Consider the following 19,260-nt stretch of genomic DNA (forward strand, 5'->3'; position numbering starts at 1 on the left):
TTTTTTTGAAAAAAGTTGAGGGCTTTTTTTTTTTTTTTAAAGTATGCAATAAAAACATATTGTCATTACAGCTGCAGTGGTGGTAAAATGGAAACGATAGCCCTTTGCAAACTAAGAATGCAGTGTTTCTGCAAATAAAGTGCTGCTCCTAAAGACTGGCAAAACAGGGTGGTGGGATTTGTCGTAGGTTTATGTGATGACTGAAGGTGAGAGTGAGAGGTGATGAGTGAGGAAGATTTTTTTAAACTGACTATTTTAAAGAAGTAGTGCTAATTTTATTCAATATCACCACAGCATTTGGAATAGAGTTCATTTGCTTTAGAGTTTGTTTGTTAGCCCTGGGCTTTGATAGCGTTCATAGGTTTTGTGTTGTGATTGCAGTTGGAGTTACAAGTGCAAAAGCAATACGTAGCCCCAGCTTGCTAGGATCTTGTTTAAGTGGTCTTTTGTAAGCCTGAAGACATTTATATCACGAACTGCTCGTGACAGGATTCATATTATCCGCGTGCCTTTTGAATGATACCATAATATAAATGTTTAATGCTCAGAACAAGTAAACCCTGCTATTATTTTATAGGTAATGAAATAAAATAACACTTTACAATATAGTTTGTAAATTGTTGTAGTAGTCTGGGGAAGAGGCATTTTCATGTGAAGTAATTAACTGGGGTTCAAGTTTGCTTCAATAAGATTATAGGTTACATCCAAATTGTCTCAAGTGTATGTACTGTCACATCCAGTTCTAACTTTGCACATCTACTTAAACGGTCAAACTGCAAATGCAATAAAAAGTAAGAATAAGTTTCAAATTCCCAAGTGATTGCACAGGCCATTCTCTTCACAGGCCAACAAAATGATCCCTCCTTTCCTACATTTTTCCCCCACAAAATGTTTCACCTACAAAACCATTGTTTTGCAGCAGTTTCCAATACTACTTTTCTTCTCCCAACACTCATGAAGCCAGATTTGCTTGATGCTATGAAAGTGCCAAATAAAAATGTTTGAAATTTATGCTTTACATCACTTTGACTTCTGAGGCACACAATCAAAATAAAATGTAGTTAGAAATAAGTGTTATTCCAAAGTCTGGGGATTCACTGGGAGATGGACCTTAAAATTTTCCCTGGCTCAGGACAGAGCTCTGTGCAGGCTGTTCATCAGGATGAGCACACTGTCAGAGCATAAAAAAAGAAATTCCTTTTGTGAAAGAACTTAAGGCAAGGAAAAACACAGGTGTTTTAAAACTTCTGTGCACCTTTTGGTGCCAGAATGATGCAACAAAGATGGAGTGTTACTCATAGAGAAGTAAATGATACCTACCACAGGGTTGTTTCTAAATGATCAGTAGAAAAAAGTGCTCCCTCTACTGAGGTAGAGAAGGATGGGAGGCAATAGAAGTTGAAACAGGAGAGGTTCCAGATGGATATAAGAAGAAACCTTTTTGTCCTGAGGACAGCCAGGCAGGGGCGCAGGTTGCACAGGTTGGCTGTGCAGGGTCCATCCTTCAAGGTTTTCAAGACTGGAGTGGACAACACCGTGAGCAACCAGGTCTGATCTCACAGCTGACCCTGCTTGCAGCAGGAGGCTGGACCAGAGACCTCCCAAGGGCCCCTTCCAACCTGAATGAGCCTGTGATCCAATGATACTTATGCACATCCACTTTGCATTAAATACTGTTTTCTAACATATACCCAAAACTTCTCAGAGAAGGTAGTTTCAGCTGCTGCAGTGTTTTGAGTGCTACCAAAGTGTGTCATCTGATTCAACTTGACCTGTGAACTTCTTAACCAGAAGGAGAGCGTTACTTTCAATGTTAAGTACTGTCGATAAAGTCCATTGTTAAAGCATCAGAAAAACAGTATTTGTGAATAGAGGCCTCTTTGTGTGTATTTTGCAAACAATAGAAATGAGAGTAATATAGAAATAGGTCATCTTAATCTTTTGATTATATGGATGTCATTACTTTTGTTGATCTGTAACTGCTTTGCAATATTAGTAGTCTAGTCAATGCTGGAGATTTTTAAATCTTGTATTTACATGATTGCCAAAGCATAGGAAGCTTTTACTTACACATATTTCCTTCAACATTTTCTAGGTGGTATTTTGGTAAGATGGGCAGGAAAGATGCAGAAAGACTACTTTTAAATCCGGGGAACCAGCGTGGTATTTTCTTAGTAAGAGAGAGTGAAACCACTAAAGGTATGTATATTTATGTATATCTCTTCTCTTTCCCATTTTCCCCGGCCCTGCCAGGGTGGTCTATCGCATTTCACGTATGCGTGTGCACACATGTATGCGTATAATGACAGTGGAGGAGATACGTTAAATATGTCTTTAAATTTTTGGTGAAGAACCAAGTATGATTTGTTTCCTAGGTGCTTACTCCCTTTCCATACGTGACTGGGATGAGGTCAGAGGTGATAATGTGAAACACTACAAAATTAGAAAACTTGACAATGGTGGATACTATATCACAACCAGAGCACAATTTGAATCTCTACAGAAGCTGGTGAAACACTACAGAGGTAAGCCCAGGTTCTACTGTCCCAATGCTACCCTGTGCCTATCATGAGGAAGAAAAACTGCTATGTAGCTTATTTTTAAAATTCACAATTATAAAATTTCTTTTTTATTTTGACAAACAGTAAATGGGCGAGTTCTTTTTATCAACATTAGGATGTTTCTTTTGTGATGTCTTACCCCTGCTTAACGACAAAGCTCATTTTTTCCATTTTCCAGAACATGCCGATGGGCTGTGTCATAAGCTAACAACTGTGTGCCCCACTGTGAAACCACAAACACAGGGATTAGCAAAAGATGCCTGGGAAATTCCTAGAGAATCGTTGAGGCTGGAAGTTAAGTTGGGCCAAGGATGTTTTGGTGAAGTATGGATGGGTAAGAGCTTAATGTGACACCTTTCAGTTGTTTGTGTGAATGTTTTAATAGTATTTTAAGTAAATCAGGATTGGGATCTGAAAAGATAATCTCAAAAAGAATTGAAGAGAAAAAGTACCAATTATGATCAGTCACATAAAGGTAAAAATAATATTCAATATATTTCTAATTTATAATCATACTGTAAGCTAACAAAATAGAAGCAAAAAGCAAACCATTTCAGCAGAAAATCTCTTCAGTATTATAGCGGAGAAAAAAATGTAATTTGTTTCTCTAGGAACATGGAATGGAACCACAAAAGTAGCGATCAAGACACTAAAACCTGGTACAATGATGCCAGAAGCTTTCCTGCAGGAGGCTCAGATCATGAAGAAATTACGACATGACAAACTTGTTCCACTATATGCCGTTGTTTCTGAGGAACCAATCTACATTGTCACTGAATTCATGACAAAAGGTGTGTGACAGAATAGTTTGAAAATACTACATTTAAAAGATTATTTAAGATCCCAGCAACAAATTAAATGTTTAATTAATGTTAGGTTTAAGCTGACTGGAGTACAAGTGGTATTTTTGATTAAATTAAAATGAGCAACGCTTGACCTACTTGAAGCAGTTCTGATTTAGGTCATGGGTGGAGGCATGATTTTTTTTTTTTTTTGCACATCTGTGTCACCCTTGCTAGTCTTCCAAGTACAAGATTGGGGTTTTTTCTCATTTTTTACTGTGTACTGCCTGTTACATTTAAATTGGATGGTATAGCTGGGAATATTATTATGAGAATACGCATGCCTGTAGACAGATTGTGCTCACAGCAACAGAATCAGTTGGGTTTTTGGTTTTTTTAGTTTTTCTTTTCCAGCAGTGTAATAGTAAATTTTAAAAAGGTTGAGGCTTTTTTTCCCAGACTCCCTCCTTTATCTCTTTGTTTTCAGTCTTTCATCCTTGTTCCCTTGCTGTATGTCGTTTCCCCCTCCCCCTGCTGCTGAAACAGAGATTTAGAGATTTAGGCTGAATGTAGAAATAAATATCATAAGCATATTAGTGTTAAGAAGCAGCAGATTTTCAAGTCAGTTATTCCAGTTTTATAAAACGCAGCCTTCTCTTCATCTCAGAGAAATTTTACTATCTTGGTAAGAAATAGAAACAATGTTGAAGTCCAAGAGAGTGGCTGCTTGTGTTCAGTACTCTGCTACAAATATGGGTTTCATAGAATCAGGTTGGAAGGGGCCTTTAAAGGTCATCTAGTCCAACCCCCCCCATTCCTGTTTGAATGGGGTTTTAAGCATTGTATAAGTTTGAAAAGGTAGGAAGAAATATAAAATATAAAAAGTTCCTTCTGTGTTGTTGTTCCTAAATAACACTAGACAGTGTCTCTGTCAGATCTTAAAGCTGCCATTCAAAATCAGTTTCCATTGTTCAGAAATCAGGTTTTGGCAAGGCAATCAGGAAAACAAAATGCTTTATAGCATTCTGCCTAAGAAAACATAAAGATTGAAACCGGAACTGTGATGTTACCTTGCAACAGCACAAGTATAGAATTGGAAAAGTAGTTGCATTTTTGTCTAAGTTATGGATTTAAAATGGCATTGGAAGCCTCTGTTTTCATTTGAAAAACTTGCCACATTTTACCAAAAACCACGAAACCTCTTTGGTGGTTCATACTTGAAAGTTAGTAGAACAATTTTTTTTTTTCTTTCTGTTTTGACAAGGAAAAGAGGTGGGTAAGAACTTCACAGTACCCCAAATTTTTTCCAATTCGGGCAGGTTACTAGAGGTCAGCGTGAAATCTTTGCTTCTCTTCAGTCCTTTGAGCTCATGAACCAAGATGGGATGAACCAAGATGGGAAGAAGTCTGTGCAAACACACAAAACAAACAGCAGCAGCAGTGTGGGTCTGGCAGGCCACATTCTTACTTTCAATGCAAAAATACAGCAAGTGACTAAAACCACATCAGTGGTATCTAATTCATGGCTACAGCCATGAATCCACGGCAAGCTCTGCAGTTCAGTGTTTTTTTCCCCACCATCGCCACACCTGTAATTTTGTTGTTGTAATTTTGACCGTGATGAGACTGATTAGTTATCAGTCTTCATAAGTTTCTTAAGAAAGAGATCATGTTCCTATACCCTTATGGCATAATAACACCTTTAGGGAAAGCTGTTGTGTCAGAGACAAAGTTTTACCAGGCCTGTAAAGATTACTGTTTTTAAAGGAGTGCAGGTCCTTGGAACTGATTTGAAATACTACTCATGTTGTAATGTTCTGGACACAATTGCATTATATAAATGGGAGAAGAGAATATGTCATGAAGAATGGAAGATGCTTTTGGTTTCCCCTGTAAGGAAGAAAAAGCAACAAAATCAACAATTTCGGAATAATTTCTCTAGTATATAATTGGAGCTGGCAGAAAAATTTTAAGTAATGGATATGAGGTTTTTTGTTCTTTAATTATAAATCTCACTGTGGAAAAAAGTCCAACTAGCAAGGGTATTGATACCAGGAATAGTGGGAAGAATCCTTATGTATTGCCATATAGTCATCAAGCGGCAGTCTGTTTTGTTAGTGTTCAGTTATCTGAATTATTGAAATGGGTTCCAAAGTACTTGGATAAAACTTGCACTAATTAGCTATCAGGGCAGAGTTAACTACAGGCATAGTCATTGAGTCATGTATTCTGTTAAATGACAGGTTTTCAAACACAGATTTTGGGAGATGAATGTGAAAATCATAATGTCTAAGAAAAAAAAATCTCATTCATGTTTTCACATAAAATTAATGTTTTGGTTTTTTCCTTCCCCCCCCCCGCTCCGCAATGTGTCATCTTTTACAGGCAGCTTGCTAGACTTCCTTAAAGAAGGAGAAGGGAAATACTTAAAACTCCCACAACTGGTCGACATGGCTGCTCAGGTACATTGTACAAACCAAGAAAACCGTATTTTGTGCTTAAGAGAAGAGATTTAAAGCTATATGAGATATCAACTAGATGTAAATATTGAACACTCTGGCTATTGTATGCTGTTCTGTCTTACGTCTTCTGTTGTAGGTTTGTAATTTGTCAAAAAGAAACAGTCTAGTTCCCAATTAGCAGATACTGTATAGCCAGACACACTACTCAGTGGTGTCACAAGCTCTTGCTATGCTTTCTATACTTATACAATGAGAAAGGAGCTAAAATAAAGGGCTACAGCTTAATGCTTGGGAGAAATGTCTATAGTCATGAAAAATAATCTTTAATAAAACTTTATTTTTAAGATTGCTGATGGCATGGCTTACATTGAAAGAATGAACTACATCCACAGAGATCTCCGGGCAGCTAACATTCTTGTAGGAGACAATCTTGTGTGTAAAATAGCAGACTTTGGTTTAGCAAGGTTAATAGAGGACAATGAGTACACTGCAAGACAAGGTAAGACCGATTTATTTACTGAATAAATAAGACCAGTTACCTTCAAGTTACTTCGAACTATCACATTTACAGAATGTGTCTGTGTATTCTGTCCACATGAATAAAGATTATGCATATAAGTGTGCTTTCACAGCTATGTTTAGGTGTCCCCTAAGTGCAATTTTAGTAAACTTTTTAGTGTTTGAAATTATCTGGCAGTTTGCTGGTGTTTCCAAAAAACCTTTTTAGTTATTTTTTGGGGTAAAACTTGTTACAGTTTGAAGAGAGCTGAGATTCCAGAAAGGTTGCTCATCAGATTCTGAAGATCATCCCACTTTTTGAAACATATTTAATTAAGAACCCCAGATGTCTCAGCTGCTTCCAAAAATTGTAGCCAGTAGCTGGTGCCCTAGTTTGAAACCGGTTTCCGGTTTGAAATATTAAAATACTAAACCACCTCGAATTTTGTCAACAAAGCAAAATGTAACATTTTTTTGAGTGCAGTATTCTTTTTAAAATATTTTGAAGTGTAAGCAAATGATGCATAAGCAAAGGAAAATTGAGTATCTGTCTTTCCAATGTTTGTAGGAGCTAAATTTCCAATTAAATGGACCGCTCCAGAAGCAGCATTGTATGGTCGGTTTACAATCAAGTCAGATGTGTGGTCATTTGGAATTTTGCTGACAGAGCTGGTAACAAAGGGGAGAGTGCCATATCCAGGTAAGAGGAAAATTTAATAGATTTTTCTTCTCTTTGTTGTATTCTGTGCTTCTGAAGTTACCTTTTGTACTTTTTGCCTTCATTCAGAGTCCACAGTTGACAAGCAGAGACAAAAACTTAGTCACACTTCACTGGTTCCTTTGTTCACAAAGCTACTTTGTTTTATTTACAGATTAACTATTATATATCTTCTAAAGTGTTTTGAGATAATAGCATTTGTAAATGTGGCTGATAGTTCATTTCAGATTAGTGTGTATCCTTATGTTTTCCTGTCTGTCCCTGAAATTTCTACTTTTGGCGTATTCCCAGGCTACAGTGAGCATCAGTAGAGTGAACCTGCTCGACCAGTTTTTGAAATTAAACATATGTAACATAATTGTCAGATATTTTGCTGTGACTGGGATTTGTAAGGCAGTTCTGTTAGGTACAAAATGCCTTTTTCTTGGCCTGATTTCAAATTAAGTCATCCTTGAATGGAACCTAAGGCAAGGCAGAAGGTATTCGTGCTTGAGTCTCCTTTTTGAAAGGACATGCCCAAGGCAGTGGGAAAGTATGCAAATGAGAAAGTACACAAAAGGAAGAAGGACCAGGTATTAGGAATAGGAATTGCAAGTGCAATGAAATAATTTTCAGAAAACGTATTTAATGCCAAATGTAAAAAATTTATTCTTTATAAAGTGCGTTCCTTAAAGGTTCTGTTATGGTAGATTCATGTGCATTGTGGCTGGAGAGACACTTGAAAAAATTTGGGAAATGGTTATTTATGTAATGTCATTCAGAGCTAACATGCTTTCCTTTTAGGGATGGTGAATCGGGAAGTCCTGGAACAAGTGGAGCGTGGATATAGGATGCCTTGCCCACAAGGCTGCCCAGAGTCTCTCCATGAGTTAATGAAACTGTGTTGGAAGAAGGACCCTGATGAGAGACCAACATTTGAATATATACAGTCTTTCTTGGAGGACTACTTTACTGCTACAGAACCACAGTACCAGCCTGGAGACAATTTATAAGCCAACAGTCTATATATCATGCACAAATCTGCCAAATGTAAAAGACTTGCAAAGAATTCCTGACGTCTATAAGGAATCAAAGGAAAGGAAATCTTCGCTACTTTGCATGCTCTTAATGACAAACTGGAATTTCATAATGCAGTTGCACAAAACCACTTTTAAAGTGTTGTAATCTAATTTACCAATGACATGTTTTTATTTTTTTCCTCTTTCACAACTTATTTTCAGGGTCCAAAGGAAGCTTACTGAAAATACGGGGTAGAAAAATGAGTGTTCGTGTGAACAATAGCAGAAAAACCAATGTTTCAAATCCTTTATTTTCCCAACATTTGATAATGATTCTACTGAAGAGGGAATTGTTTGGAATTAGTGATCTTGGGGTAAGACATTTTTAAAGCAGAAGAGCTTTGTGGGACCAAGCAATTCTATTCCAGTTCTGTAAAGCTCCCTGTGTTCAAAATTACATGTGTGTGCCCCCCACCTCCCCAAAAACTGATGGTCCAACTGTATTTGATATGTAGTCTCAACCTTTAAGCTTCCTCTTGCATGGACTTAATAGGGTAGGCAGGTTAAAAGAGAAATTGGAACCATGAATGACAAACTTGATCTAAATGGTAGACTTAAATAGTGAAATTAGAGAGCATAATGCACTGTGTTAATACTTGTATTAATATAACTGGAAAGTAGCATGAGAGATTTTTCTTTTTTTTCTTTCTGCATAGCTAATTAAGAATGATGAAGGTAACCAGAAAATGAGATAATATTTTATAAAATTGTGTTGATAAAGTATGATGATATTTGAACTTGAAGCTATGTAATACAATCAGGGGAGGAAAGCCTTTAATTGTTTAAGCTCCAATCTGATAGTGAGCTTTTGTGTGGGAAGACTACCTGAACAAAGCTCATCAGGAAAGCAAGACTGAAGCTGGTAAATGGCTACTTTTAAGTCCTTTTTCGCAGACAGGTTTGGTACTGTTGTATGTGGCTTATATGTGTTAACAAGGGTGGGTGCCACAAATGCTGTCACTAGTTCAGGGATTTGATTGCACTTTTGCTTTTCTTGACTATTAAGACACACTTACACACAGTTACTCTTCCCATTTCTGCCCTTCCTACAGAATTATTTAACTAAAAATAAAAGAAAATGTGAAAGTTTAAAAACTAAAGGGATAAAATATATTTAATATTGTCCGAATATAGTGACATTGAAATTTGCTGGCATTTGGCCCGCTGACACTACATCTAGATTTATTTTCTTTGGCTACTGACATATCGAGCAATAACATCATGTCTTTTTACTCAACAATTTGCATGAGGTTCCTGAATTTCTGATCAAGCTTATGTACTTCAATTTTGAAACACTAAACTCTTACTTAGCTACCAGGTTTGGAATTCATATTATCATTGTAAAGTTATCCAACGAATGAATTTCAGAAAAGCTGGTAATATAGTTCTGGTAGTAAACTTAACATTCTTCATGGGTTTACACTACATTGAATCCAACTACCAAACAGATCTTTGTGAGCACAGTGCCATCATCTTTCATTTTCCCTCATCATCACTCATCACCTGTACATCTGTGGTTATCAAATTTTAAAAGGGCTTTATGTAAGAAAAAAAAACAAAAACAAAACAAAAAAACTACACACACAAAAAAATCAGAAAACCCCAAAATACCATGGAATTTTAATTTTTCTAAATATTTTAAAATGAATAACACAATCATATGAGTTTATGTATTAATACAGTTATAACAAAAAATGCCAAAAATGATACTGGCATTGTTTGGATTTTTAATTACTGAATGGAACAGTTCATTGTAATAACACTTGTATAGTAAAGGAATAAAACACTAACTTAATGAACATGTTCATTGTAAATGGTTGTGTATTATAAGACTTCTCCAAACGAGTTTGTATGTTTATGAAAATTTGTTTGTTTCACCTCAAGACCTTGATGTGGTTCTTACCCTAACAGAGTTTAAAATTCACATTCACACTTTTTATATAAATAGTAATAAGTTTAATTATGTGACTAAGTATTTTTATAAAATATGGCATTGTTGAACTGTTTTGCAGAATTGGTTCAAAATAAATTTCTCCTTGATTGCATCTGCTTATTTGAGGGGGGCAGAGGGAAGGCGGGAGGGGGACAAAAGCAGAGTAGCCTTCATGTTGAGGGGAAAAGGAGGGGAATAAAACCTTCATGAGTTTTGGGTGTATTTTTATCCTCTGTAAACCATTTTAGTGTACTTTCATACAAGATGATGAGTTCATGGTGCATTATTTCTGTGAAAAGGGAGACATTTTCTAGAGCAGTTCAGACGTCCTTGGCAGGAATGGGCTAGAACAATTTTGTGTAGACTTAAACTAACCCCCATGACAGACAGACAGACTTGGGATTCTTGTGAGAGCTGTAGGGCAAACACATTTCCTCTCTCTTGCTTTATCTGGTATTAGCAGCCACTGTTGACTTCTGTGCAATTTTTCAGGGACTTTTATACATTTGTTCTTTGGGATAGCTGGTGTTTTATCTCAACTTCATTGACTGTTACCTGTCTCAATGACCAGTACAACTTGAACCGCAAATCCTGACGTATATACAATGCTACTGTAGATTAAGGAGCTGGTACTGTTTGAGTTTCAACAATAACTAATACAGCACTAAAACCATTCTTCTTACAGAACCTACAAACTGCAAAGTTTACTGTATTTTTAGTATCTCCTGTAATGTAATTAATGTTTTACTATTTTTAATGACAACAATCATGTAATTTCTGGTAGTCTGTACTCTCCCTGTTGTCCATCAGAACCTTGTGATACCAATTCTGCATGCTGGGCCTGCAGATTGTTTGTCATGTGTTGTTTCAAGCTGTAGTATTTTAAGAATATTTTCGTACTATTTTTGAGTAAACTTCCAAACATAAATATGTGTGCGATCCTACTATTTAGATAAAATACATCCCTATTTTAGCATAAAGCATTATGAAAAGACCCTTACGTGTTTGTCACGGTTTAAAGCTGGGCTGGCTATTAAACCTGTGGCAGACGCTCTCTGTTAACCCTCCCCCCCCACCCGAAGGGAAAGGGAAAGGGAAAAGGGAGAGAGACTTATGGGTTGGAAAGTGAAAACAGTTTTAATAAACCTATAATAATGAAAAAAAAAAAGTATAATAATAATATTCGAATAATCAAATATATACAAATATATATACAAAACCAAGATCGAGCTCCCCCGATGTTGGCAACGTCACCACCGGCACTGCAGGGCAGGCTCCGGGAAGGCCCAGGCTGGGCCTAGCGACGGTCGAGAGCTGGATTCAGGGATGCAGATCAGAATCGGGGGCAGCAGGAAAACAGTCGGAGTCCTCCTTGGACACCGACCATAGCAGAAAGAGCCCGAGAGCGAGACCCTCGTGATCCCCCCGCTTTATACCGAGAATGACGTGTATGGGATGGAATGCCCTCATTGGTCAATTTTGGGTCACCTGCCCTGTCTGCTCCCCCCTGCAGCTGCGACCCCCCTTCGGCTCTTCACTCGTAAGCAGTGAGGAATTCAGCAGTGACCTTGGTTTCTCTAAGACTAAGTACAGCAAGAGCCTTACTGCACAACATCCCTACCGGTGCCTCAGCGATAACTACAAACTTCGAGCGTTATCAGTCCTGGAAGCAGACACTGTCTGCAAAACATGTAGTTAGTTTCAGAAAGTACAGTTACTTAGAGGAGACTTAGCTGAAAGTAAAAAATCACTGAAAGGAAAATTGGCCTGGTTTAGGCCAAACCAGGACAGTGTTCTTATCCTTGCAACCACTGAATTGTTATTCCACTAGGCTTGTGAGTAGCTCTTACCACTGAAAAGTAGCCTTGGAAATGTTGGTTTGATTTTTTTTTTATTTTTCCCCTAAAAAAAAAAAAGTCTCCTGGAGTTTGCTGATAAGTAAAAACAAGCTGGAATGCTATCTTACCCATAGGCATCTACAATACTGTTTGTTCTCAGACACATTATCCACAGTTGGAATGGGTATAAATGAATATAAACAACTAAACTTAGTGAACCCCCAGTTTTGTTATTTATTTTGTTCTATTCAAGCCAATAAACTTCACGGTTTCTAAGTTTTCTGTGGAGATGCTGTAGATGTTTGTATTTGTGCCAACTTTTCTCCACCTCACAAGACTTCGCTTAGAGCTACGCAGTCACCTTGGGTTTAAACCACGGGAGCACTCCCTTCAGCTAAGCAGTACATTGCAAACAGGACACTCAAATTCTCACACCTTGCTAAGGAATTTAGGACTAAATTTGAATAACTGATTTGGGTTATTATATCTATCTAGCAGGTCTGGCTGGATAACTGCTGAAGTCCAGAACTGTGATTCATCCAGTAACTATTGTCTTGTGCAGTAGGTATTTGGACTCTATGCACATGCCTAGAAGTGCAGGTGCCCTCACAGCAGCACATCTTGCCCCTACCTCAGCCTGATCCTAATGCGGGAGCAGACTGCCATTGACCTTCCAGGCACGGCAGGAGGCTGGCAGTCAGAGCAGGGCTGGGAACACCCGTGATGCGCATCTCTGGCAGACACCTTTTCAAGGCAGGGTGGGAAGAGATGGTAGATGGGAATGGGATGGTTGTATCTATTTTTGATACAATGGCCCAGAGTGGAAAACCTGGCCTGTGATCAAGAATCCTGGATTGCTGCCGGATCTTATACAGGTGGTTGTGAGGTATGAGAGGTTGTTAAGAGGTTGCTAGTTAGGAGCAGAACCCACTGCGGGACTTCATACACAGCCACAGGCTTCAGCATTTGCTCAGGGACCAGGTTCCTTTTTTTCCCTGCACTCTTCCCTACTGACACAGGAAGAGTGTTAGCTGGAGGAACATCAACAGCTTCCCTGCTTCTCCCTCAGCATAGAGGAGGGAAAGGAACAGAGCAAGACAGAAGGATGGAGGTGAGCAGCTAAGGTACTAAGTTCTGCGCTCCTTCCCAGGGCAGAGGGAAGCAGGTTGAGGGGTGTGGCATAGCAGGCATCAACTGTTCTCCTTTCTGTCCTATTTTGAAAAAGAGGTAGAAACTCGGGGGAACAGAGCATCTGTTCTCTTGTGCCTGGTGGAAATGGAGGAAGACTAATGCCAAGTTCTGCTTCTGTTCTCTGTGGTGGTTCTGATCAGCTCACCCTGACTGGTTCCTAGCAGAGCCCCTTCATACTAGTTGGGGTGTCCCGATTCAAGAAGAGAGCATCGTTCTGCTGTCATTTGTAAGAGTGAACCTTTATCAGCTTTTAGGGGGAAAAAAAAATGATACAGAGAGCCTAACCAGAGATACGCGTCCCTGGATCCCAAATTGACAGGGACACTTGCCTGTGGAGCTCAGCCCAGAGTAATGGCATTTCAGACACTCCGGCAAGTAGCTTAGCATTTCTTTCCTAGTGGATGTGTGTGGATGTAGGATTTTGTGTTAGGTTTCCCTCCTTTCCATGTGCGTACGGCATGCCTAGGAACCAACAGAGTTCAGGCATTACCCATGGCACCCATGTCCTTTACTGGTCCTACTCTTTGAGCTTATTTTCCTTGTTAGTTCTGCATGCAAACATGTGCTTCTTGTAAGTAGCACGTTCGTTATTTATTTTTAACATTCTCTTTTAATTTAAAGGCATATTTTTTGTCAAATTGTAATAACCACTGTTGTTGAGGGATCAAAGTATTCATAGCACTGTGTACTTCTACAGAACATTGTCTATCTCATCTTAGTATTTCATTTACTTTAAGCAAGTAGAAACACATGTTGGCCATTGTGTTGGTTTTGATTTGTTCTTAAGGGAGAGAGGACAGTTACCTAGCTAAACTCAGCACGGTCTGAGGAACAGACTGGAAGTTTAAAAGGGGAAACCTGAATACAAGCACTCTTGACGAATCAGTCAGGTACCAACACTGAAGCTGACTGCTGTGAAAAGCATTCCTTTTTTTATCAAAAAGCTGCTCCCAGTAGGAGCACTTCACCCCTCTCCTTTGTGCCCTGCTACTAGGTTATTGAATCTCTAGCTGCGCCTACTGATAAGTACGTACTGGGAAATGGACAGATCTGTGCATCTTACATTCGGCCCTGAAAATCCATCCCATGCATGTTAACAACTCACTTTTTTCCTGGACCTCAGCAGGTGCCAGCTGCTGCATTCACCATTCATTCAATACCCTCACATTTATTCTCATTTGCGGCAGCCTTCCAGGGACTCCGTGGCTGATGATCCTTCTCTTGGCTTCAGTGTTTGGAAGCACCAGGGTTATATTTGCTGGGTAAGGAAGCATTTCTGCTCTTTCAAAACCAAAAAAAAGGATAAATCTCAACTCAGCATGACTCCTATGATAAAAGTGCCACAAGTAAGGAGAACATCTAATCACCTGACTGCTTCATCATGAAAGCAGTGAGGATTGCTCGCTGCTCCTCCAGCAGATGTGGAACATGGTACTCACAGAGATGCCCAAAGTGTGTTGTCAAACAATGAACGACCATGCTAGACTGCAGCCCCTGTTCAGTCCTGGCAAGGAGGCCAAGTCTGTGGTTCTGTCCTTCTGAAGAGTTCCCAAGAAAAGGCAAGAGTGTTGGCTCACATTTCTAAGAATGGAAGCTGGCGACTAGATGACTTACATCCCTCTCCCCACCTCCCTCTCCTCTCAGTTCTGGCCTAAATGCTCGCTCTTCACTGGCTTTTATTTCTCTATCATGTGGCTGTGCAGTAAAAGCATGAACACATATGAGACTTCACAGAATGAAAGATTAGAAGCCTTTAGCAGCCTTATGTACCATCTTTTTTTTCTTTTTTAAATGGAAGGTGCCTGGCAAATTGAGCAGCCTTATTAGAGCAAGGTCAGTTCCGTATCACTTTCACTGGAGTTTTGATTTCATTCTGTACTACCCTCTTCACTTCTGGAATGGCTCTGTCTTTCAAATTGGCTTATGACTAGTGTAAATGTATATTCTTTCCTTAGTGCTAAAAGACTGCAAGTATAATAGAAATAGTTTTCATGTTTACATTTTAATTTAGTGTTATTTGTTAAGGTGACTGCATCAAAATCTGTGCATTTAATCTTCTTGCCACCTTTATCAAAAGACTACCATTTGCAAGGGGAGATGTTTTCCCATATGAAACTGAAGTTCAATCAATAGCTTCAGTGCATTTAAGGTTATAATAAGTAGATTACTAATAGGCTAATTATAATCTCTGGCGCCACTGTCATTAGAATGGCCCCAGCCTTTTTAGACTGCTACTAAGTGTTCTGAAGAGCAAGTGTGTGTGTACTTAGCAATAGATACACCCTCTGAGCTCAACTGATCATTAAGGTAAGAAGGAATGACCCTCTCTGCAGCTTGGGGATGACAAATGGCATTCAGGAAGACAGTGGGATACACATCCACTTTGACAGGCCAGCCTGCCTTGTGCAAATGCTCTTGATGTATTGACAAAATAGCACAACCCTCACTTGTTCTTCATCTCAAGACAGACACTGTTATGCCAGGCAATAGGCAGAAATATACTGATACACAGCATCTCTCTTCAGGGTTTCCAAGGTATCTGCCATCTTACCCAACAACCCATTTTACCTAATATACGGTATTTCTCACTCTCAAACACTTCACAAATGAGATCAGTTTCTTTATCTCTGCACGACAAATTCAGGCAAGGGGCGAAGAGGTATTTTGACTCATCCAGAATCAAGTTGGAAGACCATGACTGAGCAGCAGCCAGAATCTAATGTTTGGTCTACTGGGAATTTCCTTTCAGATGGGAAGCTTTTATCATCGCCTGCTAACCTGGACTTCTAGTCTTGAGCTTGGAGAGGTGATTTCCTAAGAAAAGCCTGCAGTAATTTCCCATTATGCCCCACAATGGATGCCTGAGGTACTCCAAAAAAATGGGAAAACCTGGGTAAAGCCTGTGCACCCCACACAGAATTTGGCAACCACAAAGCTGGTGTATCAATCATTAAGTGCAGAGTGGATCTTGAGCTGGGAAACCCTGCCAGCCTCTGGCATGCTCAGCCTGGGGGTAGCCCAGGAGGCCCTGGGGTGCAGTAGCCACCACACAGGCAGCCCATGTGTGGGTAAGCGCTTGACCTTGGCCTCTGAGGGTGGCAGGGACTGTCAGCGGCATCTGCCTTCCCAGCTCACTGGGCTGCCACATCTCAGACACCATGGTACGCACGGCCAGGCGGGCAGCAGGCTTTTGTCAGGCAAAGCAGTTTGTTACAACGGGACGTGGGTGCAATGGTGTTCTACTAGCAGCACCCAGTGAGCACATGCAAAAGCTCCTCTATGGTTCCTGTTGCTCCCTTCTTGTACCAGATGTAACTTCCATATGTAATTGGTTTGCAGCAGTGCTTTAGAAGGGCTTTCTAGTGCCCTTTCTGCCAGTCGGTGCCCTAGACCATAGAATGAGCAGTTCCCTTCTTTGCCACTCAAATCTGGTGTTTCACTGACACTGCTAAATATGTCAAAACCCTCTAAGCAATCAGCTGAACAGCCACTAAATGTGTGACTTGATGATATCATGCCTTTTCCTCCTTCAATCTACCTTTGCAATTGTTTCTTACAAACACATCGGCATTTTTTTTTTAAATCACTTAGCAATCTGTCAAGTACATACTCAGTTATTTTAATCTTCTTTAAGGATAAACCATTATCTTTAGTCAGCCTAAGACTGGAGTCTGTGTATCACCTGGTCTGTTATAATATAAGATCACAGAATCACAGAATCACAGAATGTTAGGGATTGGAAGGGACCTCAAAAGATCATCTAGTCCAATCCCCCTGCCGGAGCAGGATTGCCTAGACCATATCACACAGGAACGCGTCCAGGCGGGTTTTGAATGTGTCCAGAGAAGGAGACTCCACAACCTCTCTGGGCAGCCTGTTCCAGTGTTCAGTCACCCTCACCGTAAAGAAGTTTTTCCTCATATTTATGTGGAACCTCCTGTGTTCCAGCTTGCACCCATTGCCCCTTGTCCTGTCAATGGATGTCACTGAGAAGAGCCTGGCTCCATCCTCATGACACTTGCCCTTTACATATTTAAAAACATTAATGAGGTCACCCCTCAGTCTCCTCTTCTCCAAGCTAAAGAGACCCAGCTCCCTCAGCCTCTCCTCATAAGGGAGATGTTCCACTCCCTTAATCATCTTCGTGGCTCTGCGCTGGACTCTCTCTAGCAGTTCCCTGTCCTTCTTGAACTGAGGGGCCCAGAACTGGACACAATATTCCAGATGCGGCCTCACCAGGGCAGAGTAGAGGGGGAGGAGAACCTCTCTTGACCTGCTAACCACACCCCTTCTAATACACCCCAGGATGCCATTGGCCTTCTTGGCCACAAGGGGTACATTGCTGGCTCATGGTCATCCTGTTGTCCACTAGGACCCCCAGGTCCCTTTCCCCTACGCTGGACTCCAACAGGTCTGCCCCCAACTTGTACTGGTACATGGGGTTGTTCTTGCCCAGATGCAGGACTCTACACTTGCCCTTGTTATATTTCATTAAATTTCTCCCTGCCCAACTCTCCAGCCTGTCCAGGTCTCTCTGAATGGCTGCGCAGCCTTCCGTTGTGTCAGCCACTCCTCCCAGTTTTGTGTCATCAGCGAACTTGCTGACAGTGCACTCTATTGCCTCATCCAAGTCATTAATGAATATATTGAATAGTACTGGTCCCAGTACCGACCCTTGAGGGACTCCGCTAGACACAGGCCTCCAACTGGACTCTGTCCCATTGACCACCACTCTCTCGCTTCTTTCCTGCAGCCAGTTCACAATCCACCTCGCTACCCGATCATCCAGACCACACTTCCTCAGTTTAGCTGCGAGGATGCTGTGGGAGACCGTGTCAAACACTTTACTGAAATCGAGATAGACCACATCCACAGCTTTACCATCATCTATCCACCGGGTTACATCCTCATAAAAGGCTATCAAGTTGGTTAAGCATGACTTCCCCTTGGTGAAGCCATGCTGAGTGCCCCTAATGATCCCCCTATCCTTGATGTGCCTAGAGACAGCACCAAGGACAAGTTGTTCCATCACCTTTCCGGGGATGGAGGTGAGGCTGACCGGTCTATAGTTACCTGGGTCCTCCTTCTTGCCCTTTTTGAAGACTGGAGTGACATTCGCTTTCCTCCAGTCCTCAGGCACCTCTTCCGTTGCCCACGACTTAGCAAAGATGATGGAGAGTGGCCTAGCAATGACTTCCGCCAGCTCCCTCAGCACCCGCGGGTGCATCCCATCAGGGCCCATGGATTTATGGACGTCCAGATTGCTTAATTGGTCCCTGACCCAGCCCTCATCAACCAAGACAGATTCCTCCTCTATCCTGACTTCTTCTGGGGCCTCAGGGGTCCGGGGCTCCTCAGGACAGCCTCCAGCAGTATAGACAGAGGCAAAGAAGGCATTCAGTAACTCCGCCTTCTTTTTATCCTCTGTCTCCAGGGCCCCCACCTCATTCATCAGTGGGCCTACATTGCCTCTAGTGTTGGCTTTACCTGCAATGTATTTGAAGAAGCCCTTTCTGTTGTCCTTGACCTCTCTTGCAAGGTTTAATTCCAAGGAGGCCTTAGCTTTCCTAGTTGCCTCCCTACATCCTCTGACAACAGACTTATATTCCTCCCAAAGATGCTGAACACCCTTCTGTCATCATGAGTGAAATGTGCTTGATACAACCTGCCTAGATACCCAAATGACTTCAGCCACTGTAGTATCTGATTCATCACATCCGAGGAAAGTGGGATGGGATATTCTTCCCATGGTGCATGTAGGAACAACAGAGGAACTGAGACACAGGCAAGTAAAGCGTCTTAGCCAGAATCACACAAAAAGGTTCTTAAAAAACTGAGGGTCAGACACTGTTTTCTCAGTTCTCAAGCAAATACCTTGAACAGGGGAGATCTCACAGAATTGGACTCATGGCCTCATATTTCTTAAGACTCTCTTTATTCCATGCTGCAAAATAAAATGGTGGTTGGCACAAGGCTTCATACTATGTCTGTCCCTTCCCTGACACTCTGCAGTGTGCTAGACATGATTTGTGTGTGGTTTACTCTAACAAAAACCCTTGCTGAGAATATATGTTGACATTGAGTAGTGGTATGTGGGACTGGAAAAAAACAGAATCCAGCCTCAGCCCTGAGTCTTGGGGGCTTGAAACAGCTGGACCACAACTGCCAGTATCTCACTGCCAGTCACAGAATGCCTTATGAGGAAATGGGAACTTGAAC

At 40.7% G+C, this 19,260-nt stretch overlaps 1 protein-coding gene across 1 annotated transcript in view; it reads left to right on the forward strand.

Moving 5' to 3' along the window:
• The window catches only part of YES1 (YES proto-oncogene 1, Src family tyrosine kinase), a 55,027-nt gene extending 44,087 nt beyond the window's left edge, over nt 1-10,940 (forward strand). The window contains exons 5-12 of the mRNA XM_068395924.1: nt 2,096-2,199; nt 2,376-2,525; nt 2,740-2,895; nt 3,173-3,352; nt 5,729-5,805; nt 6,151-6,304; nt 6,872-7,003; nt 7,805-10,940. Of these exons, the coding sequence (XP_068252025.1) occupies nt 2,096-2,199; nt 2,376-2,525; nt 2,740-2,895; nt 3,173-3,352; nt 5,729-5,805; nt 6,151-6,304; nt 6,872-7,003; nt 7,805-8,013 (1,162 nt within the window). The 3' untranslated portion in view covers nt 8,014-10,940. The remainder of the gene's footprint in view (nt 1-2,095; nt 2,200-2,375; nt 2,526-2,739; nt 2,896-3,172; nt 3,353-5,728; nt 5,806-6,150; nt 6,305-6,871; nt 7,004-7,804) is intronic.
• The last annotated feature ends 8,320 nt before the right edge of the window (nt 10,941-19,260 follow it).

Source organism: Nyctibius grandis, chromosome 3, assembly GCF_013368605.1.
Source record: "Nyctibius grandis isolate bNycGra1 chromosome 3, bNycGra1.pri, whole genome shotgun sequence".
NCBI lineage: Eukaryota > Metazoa > Chordata > Aves > Nyctibiiformes > Nyctibiidae > Nyctibius > Nyctibius grandis.